The sequence below is a fragment of the Vulpes lagopus genome, chromosome 6, assembly GCF_018345385.1.
Source record: "Vulpes lagopus strain Blue_001 chromosome 6, ASM1834538v1, whole genome shotgun sequence".
Taxonomy (NCBI): domain Eukaryota; kingdom Metazoa; phylum Chordata; class Mammalia; order Carnivora; family Canidae; genus Vulpes; species Vulpes lagopus.
Window position 1 is genome coordinate 80566733 of NC_054829.1, and position 21753 is coordinate 80588485.

At 35.3% G+C, this 21753-nt stretch overlaps 1 protein-coding gene across 3 annotated transcripts in view; it reads left to right on the top strand.

The window, feature by feature from the left end:
* Positions 1-21753, top strand: part of CFAP299 (cilia and flagella associated protein 299) — a 580645-nt gene that overhangs the window by 329608 nt on the left and 229284 nt on the right. The window contains exon 4 of one of the 3 annotated variants that reach the window (XM_041760117.1): positions 2699-2748. The exons of the other annotated variants lie outside the window; for them this stretch is intronic. Coding sequence (XP_041616051.1) covers positions 2699-2748 — 50 coding nt within the window. The remainder of the gene's footprint in view (positions 1-2698; positions 2749-21753) is intronic. 3 annotated transcript variants of the gene reach the window in all.

Below are 21753 nucleotides of genomic sequence, written 5' to 3' on the forward strand. Positions count from 1 at the left end.
ACTCAGTAAATATTCAGTAAAGCTCATGAATGCTTTGTGTGAGAAACATTTGGTGTGCGAAATTGTCAAAGAGCTAATTTTCATGCCTGCATCCATGTACCCAATGGAAGCAGCAGCCGTTGAGAATTCAAGAACCTGGAGAACATTAGCATATCAGGAATTTCCAGAGCTTTGGGGAAGGTTGTGGAAATTTACATCAGAAACTGGTGGACAATAGGGATACAAGGGGACATAAAAATACACATACAAAAGTAGCAATTAGCTTATTGAGTGGGCTTCAAATCTTTAATGTGCATTTATTGTTATCAGAAAAGTCTTACCTTTCTTTTGTGGTATGGAGCTATGATCTTTTTTGTTGTCTATTTCATATTTTTTGAACCTGTCCTTCCTTGAATCTGGTTCCTCATGTTGAGAGAATAAAAGGAGGGGCTGGAGACAGAGAGGAGAAGGGTCTTATGTGATTGATACTCTTGTATTCAGTATCAACTTCAACTAATTATTTTGGTTATGAATGGTGTCAAAAAATTATCTCCCTCACAGATTATACCAGTGAGCTCTTTGGAGGACTTCCTCCTATTCACCCCAACCATGGGAATACCCTTTATAGAAGGTCCTGACACAAGTGATGCTTTCTGGCTAATCTCTTTGCTACTTCAGTTCAATTTCTTTAACTATACACTCTACTAGACATAAAATATATATATATATATATATATATATGGGCTATTAACAAACTCCATGACACTGGGCAAGCTATTAAATATCTCAGCTTTTCATTTATAAACTTGGAATTGTACTCTCCACTTAGACATAAAAACTAAAGATGTATGAAGTGTTTAGAACAATGCCTGGCACATACTACTTAATATTATCTATTATTGTTGGGGCTGAGTTCCCCTTCTCCCAGTAAGCAGTCTGCTTATCTAGGCAAGAGGAAAGGTCAGTCCTCAAACCTTCCACCTGAAAACTTGACCCACCAGAACTCCTCATAACTTTTCAGCCTTCTCTTGGCCTAGGGTGGAGGACAGTTTGGTAGAGGGAGGAATCTGTCCAGCTACCCAGTAAATCCTATTGTCTAGCCTCCCTCTTTAGAATGTAGGAACACTTGTCAAGTATTATCTTCACTGTCAACTCTTTAAATTCTGAGACACAGACATAAATTTTTATTTAACATTCTATTTAGCAAAATTTCCTGAACAGAGATTATAGAACACAGAGGAAGCCATATTAATCCTTCAGTGGCAACTACTATCCAACAAGCTGGTCCCTTGGTTCTATCACAAGCAGCAGGTTGATTTTTGAAGGTTTTATTTTTCATTCTAAAGATATGAATCTCATTATTGTGCTTAGAAAATGCTTTTTAAAAATATTCAGCTCCATGAATTTGATTTGTTTGGGGACATTGTTGGAAAGTAGGGAGGAAAGGAAATGGAGCTTATTTTCCTAGACATTTACCCCACATTCTCAGCCACTGATGAAATTTTTAAAAGATACTCAAATCATGGGACGCCCAGGTGGCTCGGTGGTTGAGCGCCTGCCTTCATCTCAGGGCATGATCCCAGGATCTGGGATCGAGTTCCACATTGGGCTCCTTGCAACAAGCCTGCTTCTCCCTCTGCCTGTATTTCTGCCTCTCTCTCTCTCTCTCTCTCTCATTAATAAATGGAATCTTTAAAAAAAGAAGATACTCAAATCATTTCAAAATGAGTTTTAAATATGTAAGTATGAAAGTTTGAGAAACACATGGATCCAGTTTTAATTTAAAACACACCAATTTAAAAGTGGAAGCATGTTGTCTTGCTTGCCTTGAAAAAGGTAATTTTCAAATTGTTTGTATCCTTTGTTTACTCCAAATATATGAAGGATAGTTAGGGATATTAAATATATCTCGTATCAAATTTTAGTCTATCCAACTTCCTCATTTTCTTCTTGCTTAATTGCAGGGAAAATTAGGGGAAATGAGCATTATCACTTTTTAGGTCCAATAATCCTTAAGCTCCTTAAAACACTCAATTTTTTTGGCTAAACTTTTACTTTATTTTACTTTGATTTGTGAGCTTACAGAGTGAATATGTTGACTTGCCCTTGAAAATGTATTGGTTCTGATTCCCTCTTCCTAACATCTTTTTGTGTCTTTGGTGACTGAAATATGTAGAGTTGTAAATGACTTCAGGGTGGGATGATCTTTGGAGAACTGGACAGAGAACCCAAGTTGATAGATCTAGTCCCTTGTTTTAAGATTTTGGTTCCTGATAAAAGGAAATATGCATTTTACTCAATAGTATTAATCATAAGATTATCAAAATGTGGAACTAATTCAATCTTTTGTCAATAAAATATCTAATATGAGCTGTGAACATTGGAATGATTCATTGCAATTTCCTATCTTATAGATAATAAAAGTTTAAGGTCATTTAATTGCTTTCAGAATACATATTTTCTCCCTTATTTCTGGCTTCTATGTGTTTAAAACCAAGGATTAATTCGAAGAAATGCAAACTATTGCCCAAGGCCTTTCAGTTCTCTTTCAGTTTGAATTGTTTAATTGAGATGATCCTTCAGGATAATGATAGCTAATACTTAATTGAGCATTTCTTGTGAGCCAGACATGTGCTTAGAGCTTTGCCCATTTTATCTATGAGATCTTTCCTCCCAACAACCCTGTGGTTTAGCTAATCTTACCATTTCCATTTTACAGATGATAAAAACCAAGGCACGGACCTGGAGTACCATGCCCCAAATCAACTGGTAGGTAGTAACAGAGCTGGTCAGTCGCACTGCAAAGTCCATGTTTCCACTCCCAAAATTTGGCTGACCTCTTTCACATTGAAAGATCTGAAATACTACTAATATTCTATATTCTTACAAGTCATACAATTTTAATGACTAGGAGAGAAGTAGTATGTTCTATTGAACAGGGCTTGATATTTGTCGTCGTGTTTTATCTTGATAGTTTGTCATAGAGTTACAGTGAGATATTTGGCAGATTCTAATTATCCTCTACAAAAAATTTAATAAGAAGAACAGTAGCTAAAATTTATTGAGCCCTTACCAAATGCTAAGCACTGTGTATTCTATATTTGGAGCACATTTATTCTTGTAACCACCTTAGTATTACCTCCATCACATGGATGAGGGAACTGAGAGAAGCTTAAGTCCACTTCTCAAATGTCACATTTTCACTGCTTTTTGGCAAGATCTTCCCCATCCTTTATTTAAGACCTTAAAGCAGCATTTTATGCCTACCATTTAGATTTCTTTTTCTTTTTCTTTTTTTTTTTTTAGATTTCATTTCTAAAGTTTCTCCCTATCAGTTCTGGCTTATTGGGATCACTCTAATCTTATTTTTGTCATCCCACACCATTCTCTTAGCTCTTGAAGCCTGCCATCAAAAATGACTCTCTGTCATCATCCCAGTTGTTGATAAGAATGTTGAACAGATTGGTACCAAGCACAGAGCCCTGAAGTCCTCCGCTGGAGAGCCCTCACTATGTTGTTCATCCTTCAGCATCCTGAGGGCTACTAATTTACAGGGTGTGAATTACCTCTCATTCAGCCTACTTGTCTTCATCATTCCATAGATTTTGTCAAATTCTTTCTCCTCCAGTATAACACCTATCTCAAAGATAGTATCAGAGCAAATTTGCTGTTTTATAGGCTGATAATGGTGATGGTGGTGAGAAGAATGCAATGTAAATGTGAATCCTCTATAAACTATTATTTACAAAGTCACAGAGGTGGAAAATATCTCAGAGTGTCTCAATACATTTACCTCCATACTGAGAAATTAATATTTATATCATTCAATTCTTAAATCTCTATAGGTCTTCATGCTTCTGAGTAAGTGCCTAGTACCTAGATTTCCATAAAAGCAGAAGTCCTACACGCTTTCCCCTTGGTTTTTCAAACTATTATTTTCTGATTCTGCCTTATCCAGAGATGTTTAATAGGGGAAACTGATATTGATTTTATAACATAAAACTTGCAAGTATACCTAAAAGTCTCTACCTTCTTTCCAGTTATCTAATACGTTCATCAACATTAAATTTAATGAAAGATCGCCTGAATAGGTTTGTGTTTTTAGCTTAACTTTTAAAGTTAATGAGTTCCATGTGCTTACTGCTTACCTGCTTAAAATGAGTATTTTAGAATTTTTTTTTTAAATTTTAGTTTTTGGAAAATTGGAATAGCACAAAATGTATGAGATATTGAGTTTATGTACTATTTATACAGTGCCTTATCCATAGCTGATGCTCAGTAATCATTTGTTTAAAGAACTTTTGTGTTATCATGGAAATCTAGTGCATTTCCTTTTTTGAATTATCGAACTTTCTTCCTTAAGTGTCAAGAAGTGCATGTTAGTTACTAGTATCTTAATATTTGGCAGGTAAGTCCATCTTTTTTAACATAGAATTTCATAAGTCTATTTATTTTTAAATTTCATTCTCTAAACTGGAGTTCCAGTTGATTCCAGTATAGTCCTGTATGGGAGCTAGATAACATCCTTGTTAATTGTTGTTGTCCATTCTGAATCTTTGCCAAAATGATTATACCTTTTCTGTTCTACAACTGATTAATCAGAATGTGAGTTTCTAGGCATATATGACTATTGTTCATTGTTGGAAGGCATCGAAGACTTTTTTTGTTTGTCTTATTTCTGTCATTTATGTGGAGATATCTTGTTTAAAGCTTTCTGACTATTATATGCTAGTTTAGTTCTTTAGAATCAGGAAGTCATTAATATTATCGAAATAGACCCCTTCTGTTGAAATGAATTCCATTTTTCTTATTTTTTACCCAGTGGATAAGGTTTAGCAAATATTTACCAGAACTGCTAGTCTTTTGCATCATTAAAAGCTCTTATTACAACCACTTTCATGCTTTTCTTTTTCTTAGTAAATAGATAAGCACCTTTCTATAAATTTTGTTATGTCTATTTATGCAGTCATAAAACTCTGTTTCTCTTCTATTGAAGCTGACTTTGACTGCTGTTGAAGCCCTTTAGACATATGTGTATATTTGTCCCAATTTAAAGTCTAGAAGTTTTTTTGAAAAATAAATAGAAATGGTAAAATACTGAAGTTCACATAAATGCACAATGATACTGCTATGTATTATTTGCACATTTATTTTTTAATTTAAAATATATTATAAAATTATTTAAAATGTGGGTCTGAATGTTGCTTTATTAAGGTAAGAAACAGGAAACTTATTCACCAAACCAAAATTAAACATTCTGTAATGCTTATTGTCCTTTAAGATTTTTCAGATAAAAGAGACTTCTGGGCTGGCCCCACACATTCACCTAACATTTCTCTGGAGTTTTCATCACTTATACTAAGAAGCTCTTGTTCAGCAAATGAGTTTTCAGACTCTTATTAAATTTAGGTTACTAGTTTCTTAGATTTGATTTGAGATCTCTGAGGGAAAAAAAAATGCAGAGCTTCACCATTAGCTACCCAATGCATAATGTCTGCTTCCAAAACAATGAACTGGAAATGTGACCCCATGCTTGGGAATTGAAATCTTGCCAATTGCACTGAAGTGTTACATTCATTATGTCATACCACACACATCTGATAAGGGAAGACATAATGCTGTTGGATAGGTTCTTGTATACAAGAACTCCATAGGTCAAGTAAAGAGCTGTTTTTCATTTAATAACTGAACTATGCAGGTGCTAATTTGGACCATATGTAGGACAATGCAGAAATATGTTACTCCACGGTGGAATGGTAGCATTTGTGTGAGTTGATATTGAGGGGAATTTTTTGATTAATTAAGGTGCCTATGCTCTGCTTAATTTAAACCATGGAAGTTAATTGACATGACTTTATAAAAAATAAAGCTTGTAGGAAACTGTCATAATGCTGAAATTTTTCCTGTTCCTTTTCTTCACACACCCTGACTTTTTGAAGGTCCCTGTGGACCAGTTCATCTGAGAGAAACATATTGGACACTGGGAAAGGCCAAATTAAAACTGAGGCAGCAATTAATTCCCTCATTAAATATACCTGCCATGGGATCTACATAGTGTGTCTGGCACAAGTAGTACCGGGTGATTCCGGTTCTTAATATTTTTCATCTTCTTATGGGAACTAAGTAAGGAAAAAAGACCCCAGAGGTAACATGCTAAGAACCATTCTCACAATTTAATTGCAAATTTGCACTAGCCAACCAAATATAGTGTAGGTGTTGAGGATTAAATAAATCCATGAGAACTTTGATGAAAATTTTGTTTGAATGCTATTAGAATCAACCCCTAAGAGAACCTTTTAGACTCTAGCCAAATCCACATTTTGCAACCTTCTACAGGCTAGTTATTCATATGCTTCCCTAGCTCTTCGTACTTCCCTTTTGCTCCTTTTTGAGACTGTTATAAAAATTACTTTATTTGTGTTGCAAATATTATTCTCATCCTTTAAAAATTATTAGGGCTAAGTAATTCTGTAGTTCATTATAATCATATAAATGTATGTGAAGAAAATTTTTGTCACCCTACTAGGTTCAGAAATGCTGCCCCAGTTCACTATTTTATGTGTTTTATTGCTGGTGAGCAACTGTGGGGTTTGTGGGTAGTGGCAGCCCATGAATGCAATCCTTAATTATGAGGACAAGAAAGTTTCCAGAAAATATAATTATTGATCATTTTTGTGTCACACACTTAACCAGAATATGGCCTTTCCTAAACCTACATTTCTGCTGAGATGTAAAGCATCTACCTGCACAATGAAAATATGGACAGATTTTTCTCGAAAGATGCTTGCAAAACTGATCTCCACCCTATAACTAAGCTGATTTGGAGACCATGTGCATGGTGTAACATTTCTTTGCCTTCCTTTACACTTCTACCTGAAACCACCTGAATGATGCACCTTATACACCTAGTCCTATGTACTTATGGCTTTCTTTTTTTTAATATTTTATTTATTCATGAGACAGGGAGAGAGGCAGAGACACAGACAGAGGGATAGGTAGGCTCCCTGCGGGGAGCCTGATATGGGACTCGATCCCATGACCCGGGATCACGACCTGAGCCGAAGGTAGACTGTCAACCACTGAGCCACCCAGGCATCCCTACCTATGGCTTTCTAATTGGACTTATCCCTACTCAAGCACCCATATAGCTCAGTCTCATAAATCTCTATGAAACATATTTTTAAAAAGTTGCCTTTGCCTTAGAAAATATTCCTGCCTCTATAATAAAATCTGAAGCCCCAGCTGGACAATCAGACCATTCTACCAGTGGCCCAGCATACACTCAGCTTTCTATCCTGCTACATTTCCTACTATGTCTCCCCTCGAGCAAGTCCATCCATCACTAGACTTCTGATACTATTATGTTACCTCTCTTCTAACTCATACTTGCCCAATTCCATTTCCCTGGAATGTGCTCCCCACCTACCTATTTATTAAAACCCCATATTCCACATTCCCGTCTCAAACTCCAGCTCCATTACTCATGATCTCCTCAGCCTCAGGACTCTTGAAATTGGTTATTACATGATCATAATTTTCATACTTAAACAGAGTTTGGTGGTGAAAAATCTGTCTTACTATCCTCATTTTATAAGTAAGAAAACTAAGACCCGAGAAAGATAAAATTACTAGTTTGCTATTGCAGAAATCTTTAAAGATACACATGGGGGTGATTTATCCTGAGATTAAAGCATCACTATTGTAATTTCTTTGATCAGAGTTTGGATCTTACACCCATCACTTAACAAGTATGTAATAGGTACTTTGCAACTAATTTGACGATGACATCCTGATCAGATATACATGATAGGATATGAAGACCATTTTTAGTCATCTAAAGGCTATCCAAAATGTAGAATATTAGCTTCTGTAATTAGAAGGTTTGTAACAAAAATAATTTGTTGGTGGCCCCTGTGGCTCAGTGGTTTGGTGCTGCCTTCAGCCCAGGGCATGATCCTGAAGACCCTGGATCCAGTCCCACGTCAGGCTCCCTGCATGGAGCCTGCTTCTGCCTGTGTCTCTGTCTCTCTCTCTCTCTTTCTCTGCCTCTCTTGAATAAATAAATAAAATCTTTAAAAAACAAACAAAAAAACCCCAAAAATAATAATTTGTCAAATTTATTCGTTCAATTTAGTAGATTATTTCCCTTATAGCTGTCCTAAATGGCTAAATTTAGTTATAGAAGAAATCATTCCTGGTTTTTCTGACTAAACACAAAAATTATTAAAAGCTCCTATTTGAAAAACCTTCTATTTACTATGGATAATAAATAATATAATTTGCCTTAATAACTGTGGTGTTTTACCTCACCGCTTAATATTGTAAATACAATAGTTGAGTTCTGAAAGTCACACATGGAGTACATTCTTTGGACTTTTCTTTGTTTGATCACTGAACAACACACAAAGCTTTGTATTTTTTCACCTGAGCAAATAGTACCCTGCATTTCACTCTTTGAGGTCAATACATATGTCTCACAAGACAGGCGTTCTTCAGCTCTTTGCCTGTAGATTCTAGTGAAAAGCAAAAATGTCAGCATTCATCCTACCTGACAGAGAGTGGAGGAGTCTGTATTTTTTATTTTTATTTTGCAAAACCAGTTGCTGGAAAAAAAAAAAACAGTTGCTGGTAACCAGTAGTTTATATATTGTAACATTTTCTTAGTAGAAAAGAACAATATATATTGATATGTTGCTCTAGACTTTGATAATCAACATAGCTTCAAAGCAGATGACTTGCCAAATACTCAGAATATTTAAATTTCATCGTGATATGTAATAACAGGTATGCAGAAGACTTGCCAATATCCACCCAGTGATTGTGAATTCAATTATTACTTGCCAGACAAAATGGTATTTAACTGTTATCTTGAATTCTAGCTTGGCAATAACACTTTCAAAAATTTCAGCTTTCAATATGAAGCATTGTCTTTATTATTTATATACGTCAATTGGAGATGGAAAGCATATTTACTCTTTTTAAGATATTTCAGACTTTTTGCAACATGTATTTAGATGAAATTGTTTTCATTTTGTCTTAAATTTGACTTTTTTTCATAAAGTGAAAAAAAAAACCACTGTGATTGAATTGTGTAGAATACATTCTAAGTTTTAGTCCATTGTAAGTTTTGTTTTAGGAACAAAAACTTCATTTGCATAGCTTAGATGGGTCACCATAACTTGGCCTTGTGTTAGATGAGGGGCCAGATTTTGGGGACAAAATTGTTCCAGTGATGACCAGATCATTGAGGTTTGCCAACAAACCCTATATACTCTAGTATTTGGAAAAGTCTCACAGTAGTGTCATTCAAACAAACAAAGTATACATTTAGATGTGATGAAAGCTAAGTTAATACAAATATGCAGGTAGTTTCCTTATTTGGGCATGGGTGATATGTAGCAGATCCATATCTCATTATTCATTTAGGGAAATAATGATGTATTTTAAACTAATAGTTTGAACTAACCCGCATAGTTTTAGATATATTAGAAAATCAGTTCCATTAGCATCTCTTCTGGGTAAAGTCTAGTGATAATCTATGGATTGCTAGACCTTCTTATTTCGTTTTGTTTTGTTTTTACCACCAAGTTGCTTCCCACACAGCTTTTTCACATGCAGTGATGTCCAGTTGCCATCTTCAGCAAATACTTTCACTACTCAGATGGGACAAACTGTGTTCTATTCATTAACATGCTCTTTTGCAGAATTAGAATGTGTCCCAAATGGATGTGAACGTCTGTATGAGTATTGTATGTGTTATTTCCCACCATGACATCCTCAAAATGATCCTCTCCTTTCATATAGTTAGAGTTGACTACATCAGAAATCAACCAATGCAGACTACACATGCTCTACTAGAAAGAAAACATAATGGGTCTTCTTATCATCTTAAATATTACAAAAACTTGGGCATAAGCAGACAAAAGCCTCATATTGAGAGAACATTTTTAAAAGTATAAGAATTTAATTCACCATGTCTTAAATATGCTAATTTCAAATGAGTAATCTGTTCAAGAAAGAGAAGAAGCTGTATTTATGAAGGATTGTGTAGTCTTACCATACCACAGGAAAGGAGAACATTCTGATAACAGTTGAAAGTGACAAATGACAATCAAATAGCAGGATAATAAAGAAAGCACACAAGATTGCTAAAAGTATGTGGAATCTACAAATTTCATCTCCTGGTCTCCAAAGTGATTTTTTTCTTTAATAATTATTGTCTTCTCTGTCCTAGATAGTAAGAATATAGAACAGGGAATAAAGTAGACACTGATGATGTAGAACAGAGGATAAACAAAGTCCCTCTTCCTCTATAATTTATGTTCTATTTAGAGACAATAAACACATAAGCAAAAAATAAACTTAAGTTCCTGTGATAAATGCAAAAGGAAATAAAATCTAGGGATGTGATAAAGAGTGGGGGACAGCTTTCAAAGGATGATTATGGACGGCTTCTCTGAGATCGTGATGTTTGAGGTGAGTCTTGAATGGCTAAGGGCAATGGGAAGAACCGATAAAAATGTTCTAGGCAGAAGGAACGGTGAGTGTAAAGATCTTGAAACATGAATGAGCTTAACATGCATGAAGAATAGTAAGAAGTTCAGTGTGCTTGGACTATGATGAGTGCTGGGAAGAGTAGTATGAGAGGAGTATGGGGAGGTAGCCAGACACAAATCACATGTGACCATTTCTATGGGGAAGAAATTTGGATTATATTCTGTTATGTCAATGGAAAAGATGAGGCAAGGATTAGTATACTTGAGACACATAAAGGATTAATGTTTTCAGAAGGATTTTAATCAAAGTAATTAAATCTTTAAAAATTAGTCTTTCCTTAATGCAGCTGTTTCTAATTATCACAAAAATGATCTACGTGAAATAACTCAGAATTGGAGATCCTGGTTAAATGAGGCCTTGAAGAAGATGAATTTCTTAATAGGATAGTTTAAGGTTTAGAGGTAATTCTGGAAGCAAATATGGTTGTGTAATCACTATTGTTGTTGTTGTTTTTAATCCCTGCTCTTCTTACAATAGAACCCTTTTGTCTCAACTTTCCCAGTCTGTTCAAATAGACACCAGAACCATGACTACCCCTATCTCCAAACAAACACATAAACAAAACAAAGCAATAACAGCAAGAGACAGACTGAAATGAGATCAGGTGGCTCCTAGCATTTTGGACTTTGTGTCATGAACCTACAGACTTTAGGCTAAACCTCAGTGGTGATGTTGGATGGCAGTAGTGGGGATCACTCCCTGGAATGGGTCATGGTTACCTCTTAGTTTTGTTCAGCAGTGGCTTTGGACCATGGTGAAGGGTAGAGAGGGATTGTAACCATTAGATTTCTCACAATGATAGCAGACAAGAACAGGATTTATGGCTGTCACCACCTGGCTTCACTTTGACCTTCTGATTTCATGTCAGGTAACATGCCATAGAGCAGTGTATACCCAGACTGTGTCCATATAAAGTGACACTCAAGATAATGTGGGATCATATGAGGACATACTTTTTATTTTGAGAGAAATATCTGTACTTTAGTGTAATTATAAAAAATAAGTAACAATTCAAACTAAGAATTTCATAGACATTATTGATGCAGCAAAGTCCAAGCAAATTTTTAAAATGGAAATAGTACCTGATAATGACAAAAATTGTCAATGTCATAACTAAATGATGGAAGGTTGAGGAATGCTAGCATTAACCTTACCTAGACTCTGACACTGAAATCCTGGCTCTGTGATTTCCTAGCTGTGTGACTTGGGCAAATCACTTGAATCTTTGAATGAGCATTTCTTACACAATGGGGAAAATAATGCATGTTCCATCATTACTTTGTGGTAATTAAATGAGATGATCAATTTGTAGACACTAACAATGTCTGTCTAGAGTAAGTGCCCCAAATTAGCAGTCACCATTCCTGTTTTCTATCACTGTGTACTCTTTAAGAGCAAAATTGTATCTTTTATACTGTTACATTTTTAGAACCTAGTCTAGTACCTAGCAGTCAATGAATGTTTTTGAATGAATAAAAGAAAGGATGAATAAGGATGAAATAAATGAGTTTTCTGAATTTGAATTTCTTAATAAGTTAAATTAATTGTACTTTTAACCCAGTTGAATAAAAAAAATCATTTTTAGATGCTGACTACATACTAACCGTTCATTTAGGTAAGATAACCATCATCTTCAAAGCAACATATGCTATAAGATAATTCCAACACAGATAAAGGTTAGAACAGTAAGCAGGTCAAGTGTATTTGAGCAATTACTAAGTATTTAATATTTCTGTTTATAATTTTAATTTTCCTAGTCTCCATAAGCTTATTGATAACCAAAAAATAATTTAGCAGTGACACTTAAATTCTGCTTCTTGGGGCTCCTGGGTGTCTCAGTCAGTGAAGAATCTGCCTTCAGCTCAGGTCATGATCCCAGGGTCCTAGGATCAAGCCCCACATCAGGCTCCTTGCTCAGTGGGGAGTCTGCTTCTCCCTCTCCTTCTGCTCCTTACCCCCACTTGTGCTCTTTCGCAAAAAAAAAAAAAAAAAAAAAAACCAAAAAACAAAAAACTCTGCTTCTTCTTCCTTCTTTATACCAGGTGCCCTAGGCTCCCAGACCCCAGAGGGGTGTAATTGGTTATGGCTTCCCCACTTCCCCGCAGCCTAGTTATATTTGAGATTAGTCAATATTATCTCAAATGTATGTATAAAAACTTTGTTCCAAGTAAGTTCTGTGTTTGCCCTGTTGGGCAGGGCAGGCTCTCTGCTGGGCGGCGGGTGACCTGGCAGCATTTCACGCTACAGCATTTCATTGCTGGTCCAACAGATATGTGTTACCAGTGGCTGCTTTTTCAGACTTAACAATTCCCCATGAATTGCCACATTTCTTCCAGATGCAGAGAGCTCAATTACTGTTCCACCAGGCAGTTCCACAGATACCAACTACCAAACAGGAAGCGGTCTGTGGTAGGAGAAGATGACTTTCTTTCCTTTGATTTACACTTATTAGAGAATTCCAAGAAATGCTGTTTAGCTAGTGTTTTAGTTTCTTCAATTACCAAGGTACTGATGTTCCAGAGAACAGTTGAAGAGGTGGTCAATGTGCTATCTTTAAAACAGCTTCTTACCTCTGAAATCTAGGGCTTTGTTACTAATGCAAGTCTCTTTGTTGTACATTGCCATATGAATTTGCCACTAGCTTCTTCAAATTTAATATTTCCAAAATTTAACTCATGATGTTATCTTTCAAATTTGCCCTGACTCCTAATATCTTAGCTCATTTTTTTGGCCAGTTCTTGATTTATCTCTTATTTTTATTTTTTTCCCTAGGTTTTAATTTTCCCAGAGAGTTCTAAAGTCCCCTGGTCAATAGACTCTGATAGGTTATCACACATGACTAAATTTCAGCCCTGACACAGCCTAGACTCAATTTGTGATCCCTATTCTCCTGGAGCATTATATGTGGGGATAAAAGCAACAAGAGTTGGCATTGAAAAGGTAGGCAGTGTTTGCATGGTGGAACTTAGTTTTGATTCTCCAAGTTATTGGGAGTTATTGAAACAGGGAAGTAACTCATCAGAATTTAATATTAAGTCCTAGCCTCAGCAATCAGACAACAAAAAGACATTAAAGGCATTAAAATTGGCAAAGAAGAAGTCAAACTCTCCCTCTTTGCCGATGACATGATACTCTACATAGAAAACCCAAAAGCCTCCACCCCAAGATTGGAAGAACTCATACAGCAATTTGGTAGCGTGGCAGGATACAAAATCAATGCCCAGAAATCAGTGGCATTTCTATACACTAACAATGAGACTGAAGAAAGAGAAATGAAGGAGTCAATCCCATTTACAATTGCACCCAAACGCATAAGATCCCTAGGAATAAACCTAACCAAAGAGGTAAAGGATCTATACCCTAAAAACTACAGAACACTTCTGAAAGAAATTGAGAAAGACACAAAGAGATGGAAAAACATTCCATGCTCATGGATTGGAAGAATTAATATTGTGAAAATGTCAGTGTTACCCAGGGCAATTTACACCTTTAATGCAATCCCTATCAAAATACCATGGACTTTCTTCAGAGAGTTAGAACAAATTATTTTAAGATTTGTGTGGAATCAGAAAAGACCCCGAATAGCCAGAGGACTTTTAAAAAAGAAAACCATATCTGGGGGCATCACAATGCCAGATTTCAGGTTGTACTACAAAGCTGTGGTCATCAAGACAGTGTGGTACTGGCACAAAAACAGACACCATAGATCAATGGAACAGAATAGAGAACCCAGAAGTGGACCCTGAACTTTATGGTCAACTAACATTCGATAAAGGAGGAAAGACTATCCACTGGAAGAAAGACAGTGTCTTCAATAAATGGTGCTGGGAAAATTGGACATCCACATGCAGAAGAATGGAACTAGACCACTCACTTGCACCATACACAAAGATAAACTCAAAATGGATGAAAGATCTAAATGCGAGACAAGATTCCATCAAAATCCTAGAGGAGAACACAGGCAACACCCTTTTTGAACTCAGCCACAGTAACTTCTTGCAAGATACATCCAAGAAGGCAAAAGAAACAAAAGCAAAAATGAACTATTGGGACTTCATCAAGATAAGAAGCTTTTGCACAGCAAAGGATACAGTCCACGAAACTAAAAGACAAACTACAGAATGGGAGAAGATATTTGCAAATGACGTATCAGATAAAGGGCTAGTTTCCAAGATCTATAAAGAACTTATTAAAGTCAACACCAAAGAAACAAACAATCCAATCATGAAATGGGCAAAAGACATGAAGAGAAATCTCACAGAGGAAGACATAGACATGGCCAACATGCACATGAGAAAATGCTCTGCATCACTTGCCATCAGGGAAATAGAAATCAAAACCACAATGAGATACCACCTCACACCAGTGAGAATGGGGAAAATTAACAAGGCAGGAAACAACAAATGTTGGAGAGGATGTGGAGAAAAGGGAACCCTCTTACACTGTTGGTGGGAATGTGAACTGGTGCAGCCACTCTGGAAAACTGTGTGGAGGTTCCTCAAAGAGTTAAAAATAGACCTGCCCTACGACCCAGCAATTGCACTGTTGGGGATTTACCCCAAAGATACAGATGCAATGAAACGCCAGGACACCTGCACCCCGATGTTTCTAGCAGCAATATCCACAATAGCCAAACTGTGGAAGGAGCCTCGGTCCATCGAAAGATGAATGGATAAAGAAGATGTGGTCTATATATACAATGGAATATTACTCAGCCATTAGAAACGACAAATACCCACCATTTGCTTTGACGTGGATGGAACTGGAGGGTATTATGCTGAGTGAAGTAAGTGAATCGGAGAAGGACAAACATTATATGGTCTCATTCATTTGGGGAATATAAATAATAGTGAAAGGGAATATAAGGGAAGGGAGAAGAAATGTGTGGGAAATATCAGAAAGGGAGACAGAACATAAAGACTCCTAACTCTGGGAAACAAAGTAGGGGTGGTGGAAGGGGAGGAGGGCAGGGGTGGGGGTGAATGGGTGACAGGCACTGAGGGGGGCACTTGATGGGATGAGCACTGGGTGTTATTCTGTATGTTGGTAAATTGAACACCAATAAAAAATAAATTTATTTAAAAAAAGAAATCTTTAAAAAAAGAATTTAATATTAGATGCTTCTGACGGGATTAGGGTGGATAGATTGGGGTGGATAGAATAGATTCTATTATAGAAAAGACTGGAAGCAAAGAATGTGGCAATCATACATAGGTGAGATAAAATGAAAATCTGGAGAGATCTATTTATTATGTGTAGATGAGCTAAAATGAGCAAAATTTGGTACGACTCAATAAAAGAAGTGAAGTGAATTGTGAAGTTAAAGGTAACTTTCATCTTTCTGGTTTCCATGCTGAAGTCAGTATAGTACAGTGGTTAAATGTGTAGGGTCCAAAGGCAGGACACAGGTTTTATTACTTACTAGCTGTGTGACCCTGGGCAAGTCACTTAATCCTGCTCTTCATCAGATAATGGTAGTAATCATATAGTTTTAGTTATTGATGCCATAGTTTGTATTAATATAATACTTATTATTTTAATATTATTAAATGAATGATAGTGGTTCCAGAGACTGGAATGGGCAATACAAGAGGCAAGTCAAATTTGAAAACTAAGGGGATGTTTTGATTCGGATTTACTGAGTCTGATGTGCTAGCTAGAAAATCCAGGTAGCAGTGTATAGCCAGAAGATGAGTCTGCAGTTCTAGCAAGGGTTCTGGCTAGAAGCACATGAGTAGATAAGATTGCACTCTAAAAAAAAAAGAGCTAGGGTTGAGATACTGAACAGAAACCAATGTGTTCAGGAATAAATGAAATGAGAATGTGATGACAAGATGTCTAGCATATTCTTTCAAGAAGTTGTAGATGAGAAGGAAAAAAATAGTATGGAAGTAAACAGAGGGAGAACCTGTTTCTAAAAAGGGAATTGATTTAATATATATATAGACTGAATTTGTACAAGGCCAGAAGAAGGTAAGGAAAGGAAAATAATAAAAAATAGAAATCACAGTGGCAACTAATATTAATTATTTGCTAATAGAAAAATATGTTCATTTTGTGTTAGCCACTGTTCTAAAAACTTACGTGCATTATCCTGCTGGAGCCTCAGAATCAAGCAAAATAGGTACTAGGTGAGGTTACTTGGGGCATGAGAGGCTAACTTGAAGTGTATGGCCTTAAACTTAGCACTGCCTGGTACTCAAGCATTCATGTCTCTAAGCACTGTACTGTTCTGCTTCCCATACTTGGAATAAAAGGGATAATGAATAGTGATCCTAAAAACAGTAGTAGACATTAGAACTGAAAACACAAATGGGAAAATAAAGTGCACCAAGTAGTTGGGGATGTTTTAAGAATCTTTGTGCTGGGTTAGAAAGGAATGAGTAAGAGGATATAGAAAATTTCTCACAGCTCTGCTTCTATGAAAATAGAAATAACATTATTTGTATTAATAATGTATGAATCTTAATATTCAGTTGTCAAACACCTAGTCATCAAGTGAGTTTAAATAACTTACTGCTTTTCAAAAATACCTAAATGTGTTGATTGTCCTGAGGAAGTACTAGGCTCCTTTGGCAAGAAGGATTTGAAAGTGATATTTAAAAGTAATTATCCAAATAAATAAATAAATAAATAAATAAAAGTAATTATCCAAAAAATAAAATAAAATAAAAGTAATTATCCAAATTGAATTTAAGTTTAAAAAAATGTAAAAATGAAAAAAATAATTATTCTAGATGTGTCCATTTATCTATGTGGATTTTATGCAGAAAATAGAGTGAGATTTACTGGTGTGTCTTTTTGTTTTGTTTTCCACAAAAGTTTGAGTGTGGTTAATGGGGTAATTGTTAGCAGAAACCTTTTCCTTACAGCAATGTTGGTGGGCTTTAAAATCTTTTGCTCTTAAATTATCCACTCCCCTTTTATTTTTAACTGTGCAGTATTCACTTGAGAGAAAAAGAAAAAAAATCCCTATTGATTCATACCAGGCTTATAAAACAGAATATGTGCTTCTACTTTTTATAGGCAAATGAAATAGAATGATTATGAACAATGAACTTGCCAACATGATACTGCTAATCAGCTTGTTTAAACAAAACCCAAATCATGTGCCAAATACCTGCCATCTTGTTAAAGAACAGTTTTGTGTTCTTTGTATGTGGCTAGATTTTATTCCCCAGAGATCTGATGCTATGAAGCTGGAATTCAATTTGTATGTGGTTAGGAATGATATTAGCTCCTAGAAACACTGCCAGGACATATCTTCCCAAACAGGTGTGAGAATGAGGTGGAGTAGAACAACTCTACAGTGTGCTTGAAGAGATGCATAAATAGATTTATTTTTATAATGTCCTTTCAGAAATCTCTTCAGCCTTTTTCATTTACTCAAGTGAAAGGCAAGGTTGGGAGATTCTCATCACATAAATTGTATTTTATTTTACTTTACACGATATAGGGGACATCTTTCAGCATTTGTGAATTTTCATTTTTCAAGACACATTTACATATATTTCATGAATCCATACTTGGTTTATTCATTTTTTTTCCTTTCTGTTAACCTATCAAAGAAAATTATGGCACAAAAAATTCTCTTGGAAATGTTGAAGAAATAAATTATTTCCCCACTTTAATATATAGCACTGAGCTATATAAGTGAAATGGAGATAAATGTCTTACCAAATGTCTGAAATGTTGAGGTCAGTCCAGGCTAATCTACATGTCTGTAATGGAGATTAGGTCATTCTAGAAAACTGTATGTTCTGATAAGAACATACAACTATTTTTATTTATTCCTTTTAAAATTATTAGTATTTAGGTAGATTCCAAATTTTACTGAATTTTTTTTCCTGGCTATTTTGAGTCACAATGACTGTTAAGTGAGAGGTAAATGCACCCCAGCAAATATTTTACATTTTATATTTTTAAAAGTAAGCAAAAAGACATTTCAATTAAATTTGCCTATATTAAGTATTTTATCTGAGTTAATTGCTAGTGAGGTTTCAAATCTTGTATCCTGTAACAAATAAGCCTCAATCAGAAAAACTCAAAACTATTCCAGTCGAGTCTGTATTCTGATTCATGAAGTATTTCTGTACTAGCCTTGGAAAAATTGATGGAGTAGAAAAAAAAAAAAAGCTTAACTTTTTGGAAAGATACCAGGGGAAGAAATTGTGGTAATTCCATCCTTCATAGTTAGATCAACCTTCAGCTCTACGTACATGCAGCTTTTTCCACTTAAGTCTATTTTACTTTCCATGACCTGTCTTGAGTAATGGGACTGGAGAGGAATCTACACCTATCCCTTAACATAAACATAGTTTGTCTACTTAATAAAGAAGTTAATAGGTCTTGCTTACTACAGGTTAACCCCAGTTACCATATATGGTATTCTTGTTTATTAAACTGAAATCTTTCTGACCAAATACTGTCTTTGATTGGACCTGGATCTGCTGATAACTAGTACTCTATTATCTCAGAGGAAATGCCAGTATATCAAAGACCTAAGAACACAATAGCTTGTCCTGTATATTTCCTTATAGCCAATGAAGTGCTAATATAGCTCGTAGATTATTGAAATGATACTGTAATCAGCATAGCTTAATCCTATGCAGAATAATAGCATCTTTCTTATGAACCAGGGATGAAAATTTTAAGAAATAAAAGTTTAAATTAAGTTCTGAGAAATAAGACCTATAAACAAATGGAAGTATCAGTAGAAATATATAGAAATATCTGCTAGAATCATTCCTCTTCAGTCTCTGCCCCTCTCTTCTCTGTTCTTTTGTTCCCCTGAATTCCCTGACATCTATAAGACTGATTCCCTGTTGCTGTCCATCTGTCCCTCTGTAATTACCAGTGCATAAATAATCTTGGCCCTATACTTCCATCCAGAAAAACAATCTAATTTCTGTTTGGCTATTACAGAGAAATTCCATCTGTTTTCCAATCTGAAAAACCAGAAATTGACCCATGCACATTTGTTTGTTATTAGAAACATATAACATCTTTTCTCAGGTCACTTGTCCTTAAATTATAGTGTTTTTTGGAAAACACTCCTTGCCTCTGTTGTTTGCACACTATCACTGAATTTAACAGGCTTTTGATGGGTTGTATATATAAGTGGCAGATTTTAGTAACCCAGGAAAAGCCCATACTGTGTGATGGTATGAGCCTGGACCAGGTACTCACCTGCCTCGGCAATACAGCCTCTTCTATTTTAGTTCAAACCCTACTCTGAGCCGCCTTTCTTATTTTAAGAATTAAACAAGTTCAAAAAAAAAAAAAAAAGAATTAAACAAGTTCATAAATGTAAAGCATATAGAACAGTATCTAGAACATAGCAACCAATAAGTGTCAGCTTTCAATTGCTGTGGATAGTTAAGTACATACCAGTTCAGCCCATGGACTTTGCTTCAGCAGGCACCCAAAACACCATTACACACCATAACTCTATGACAAAGTTCATAAGGAATATATATTTAATTCATATGAATCATATTATATATAATTTCTAAAAAGCATATCTGTTTGTAAGGCCAAACAATTGGTTCAGTAAGTTCCCTATTATAGTCACCATAACCTTGTGAAAGAATCATAACTCAAGAAGCCCACAGGAAATTTTAGTAGTGATGGTAAGTGATAACTTCTCATTCTTTTAGCTGGAATATCTTTTATCAGTGGCTTATTTACACACTCAGATTTCTCTTCACCGTCTTTCATATATTATGTGAAATATAACATGAAGGCGTCAGTTCTGATAGTGGTGAAGAAAGCTATTAATTGTCATGTGATAAGGACATTGATAATTAAATTTGGTCTAAAGGCAGAAGAATATAATAGCAAGAAATAAGTGAAAGGTGTCAAAGGAAACAAGGGGATGTGACTGAGAACAGTAGCTAAGGTCCCTTGCCCATTTTCCTGAATTTAAAGTGTTTAAATTTAATATTAAATTTAAATATTTTGGTGGCTTAGAGGCTGTAACATATTTGTTTTCTTAAAAATAACTACAGTGAAATGATTGAATATTCTATATGGATATTTATATTCAGAGCCCTCTTCACCCTTTCATATTCTACTTTCCCAGTTCTTTTCCTTAGTCTTCCCCTACAAGTGTACAGTTCTATCACCCAGCAAGTATATTTCCCTCCAAACGTGTCCTTTGGTCTTACCTTTGCTCTTCTATTTCCATGGCTATCTTAGCCTATCTTCGGCTGACAATATCCAGCTCATTTCCTTATAAATCTAGATTAAGAAAAACTAAGAGATCAGTGGCTAGAGAAAGAAAGAAAGCAGAAAATATAGATTATTTATTTAGAAGTATGTTAGTCAAAAAAAGAGAGAGAGAAAGAGAAAGATGGAATAACATGGAGAACCCTCAAGGGAGATTTCCTTTATCTTTTTTTTCTTTAGTCCTTATGGATATATAGAACTTTGCTTTAGACTGAGAAAAATAAATTAATACAGAAGAATAAAAAGATTTTATGTACTGGAAAAATGAGAAAGTTTGAGAGAGAAAATCTGGAGGAAGTGAAAATAAATTGAATCAATGATAAGGATGGGTGGGTATCTAGAGTTAGAAGGCAGATGATAAGTCTTCAGAGAGATACAGGCAAGTTGTTTCTCTGCTCTGTGAAGTAAGGAGGAACATAGAGATGAAGATAGAGATACAGGAAAGGTAAAGAGTTTGAGTGAACACATTAGGATGGTCTGCATCTTCTCAGTAGCAAAGCTGCTGAAAATGAGAAATTCAGGATTGGGGTTGGACCCTTAAGAAGAGTAGAAAAGTTCTGGAAGAGCTATCATAGGAAATAAGATAGGTTGTCAGCTGAATTTAAGGAATGAAAGTTAAATTGAAGACCTAGTTGAGATTAGATACATATAGAGATGATGCAGGCAGTAGTTAAGGAATCTCTTATTTTGTTCATTTCTATGATTAGGATCATGATAGATATAGCAGATAACAGGTATAATTAAATGTCAGTGTTATTGTTGGCAAAAGATTAAACATTCCTGAAATTGCAGAAGCAGCATGCCTTTCTTCAAGCCATTCATTTTAATAAAAAGCATAAATATTGGTTGCCGAAACCATCTCATATAATAGACCTGCCTGTCCTAGGTAGAACTATATCTGCAGATGTACTAAGCATTTCTGATAATTCAGTCAATTCTAACTTACTTTATTTTGTAAAATTTTGATATCCATGGTTTTATATTATT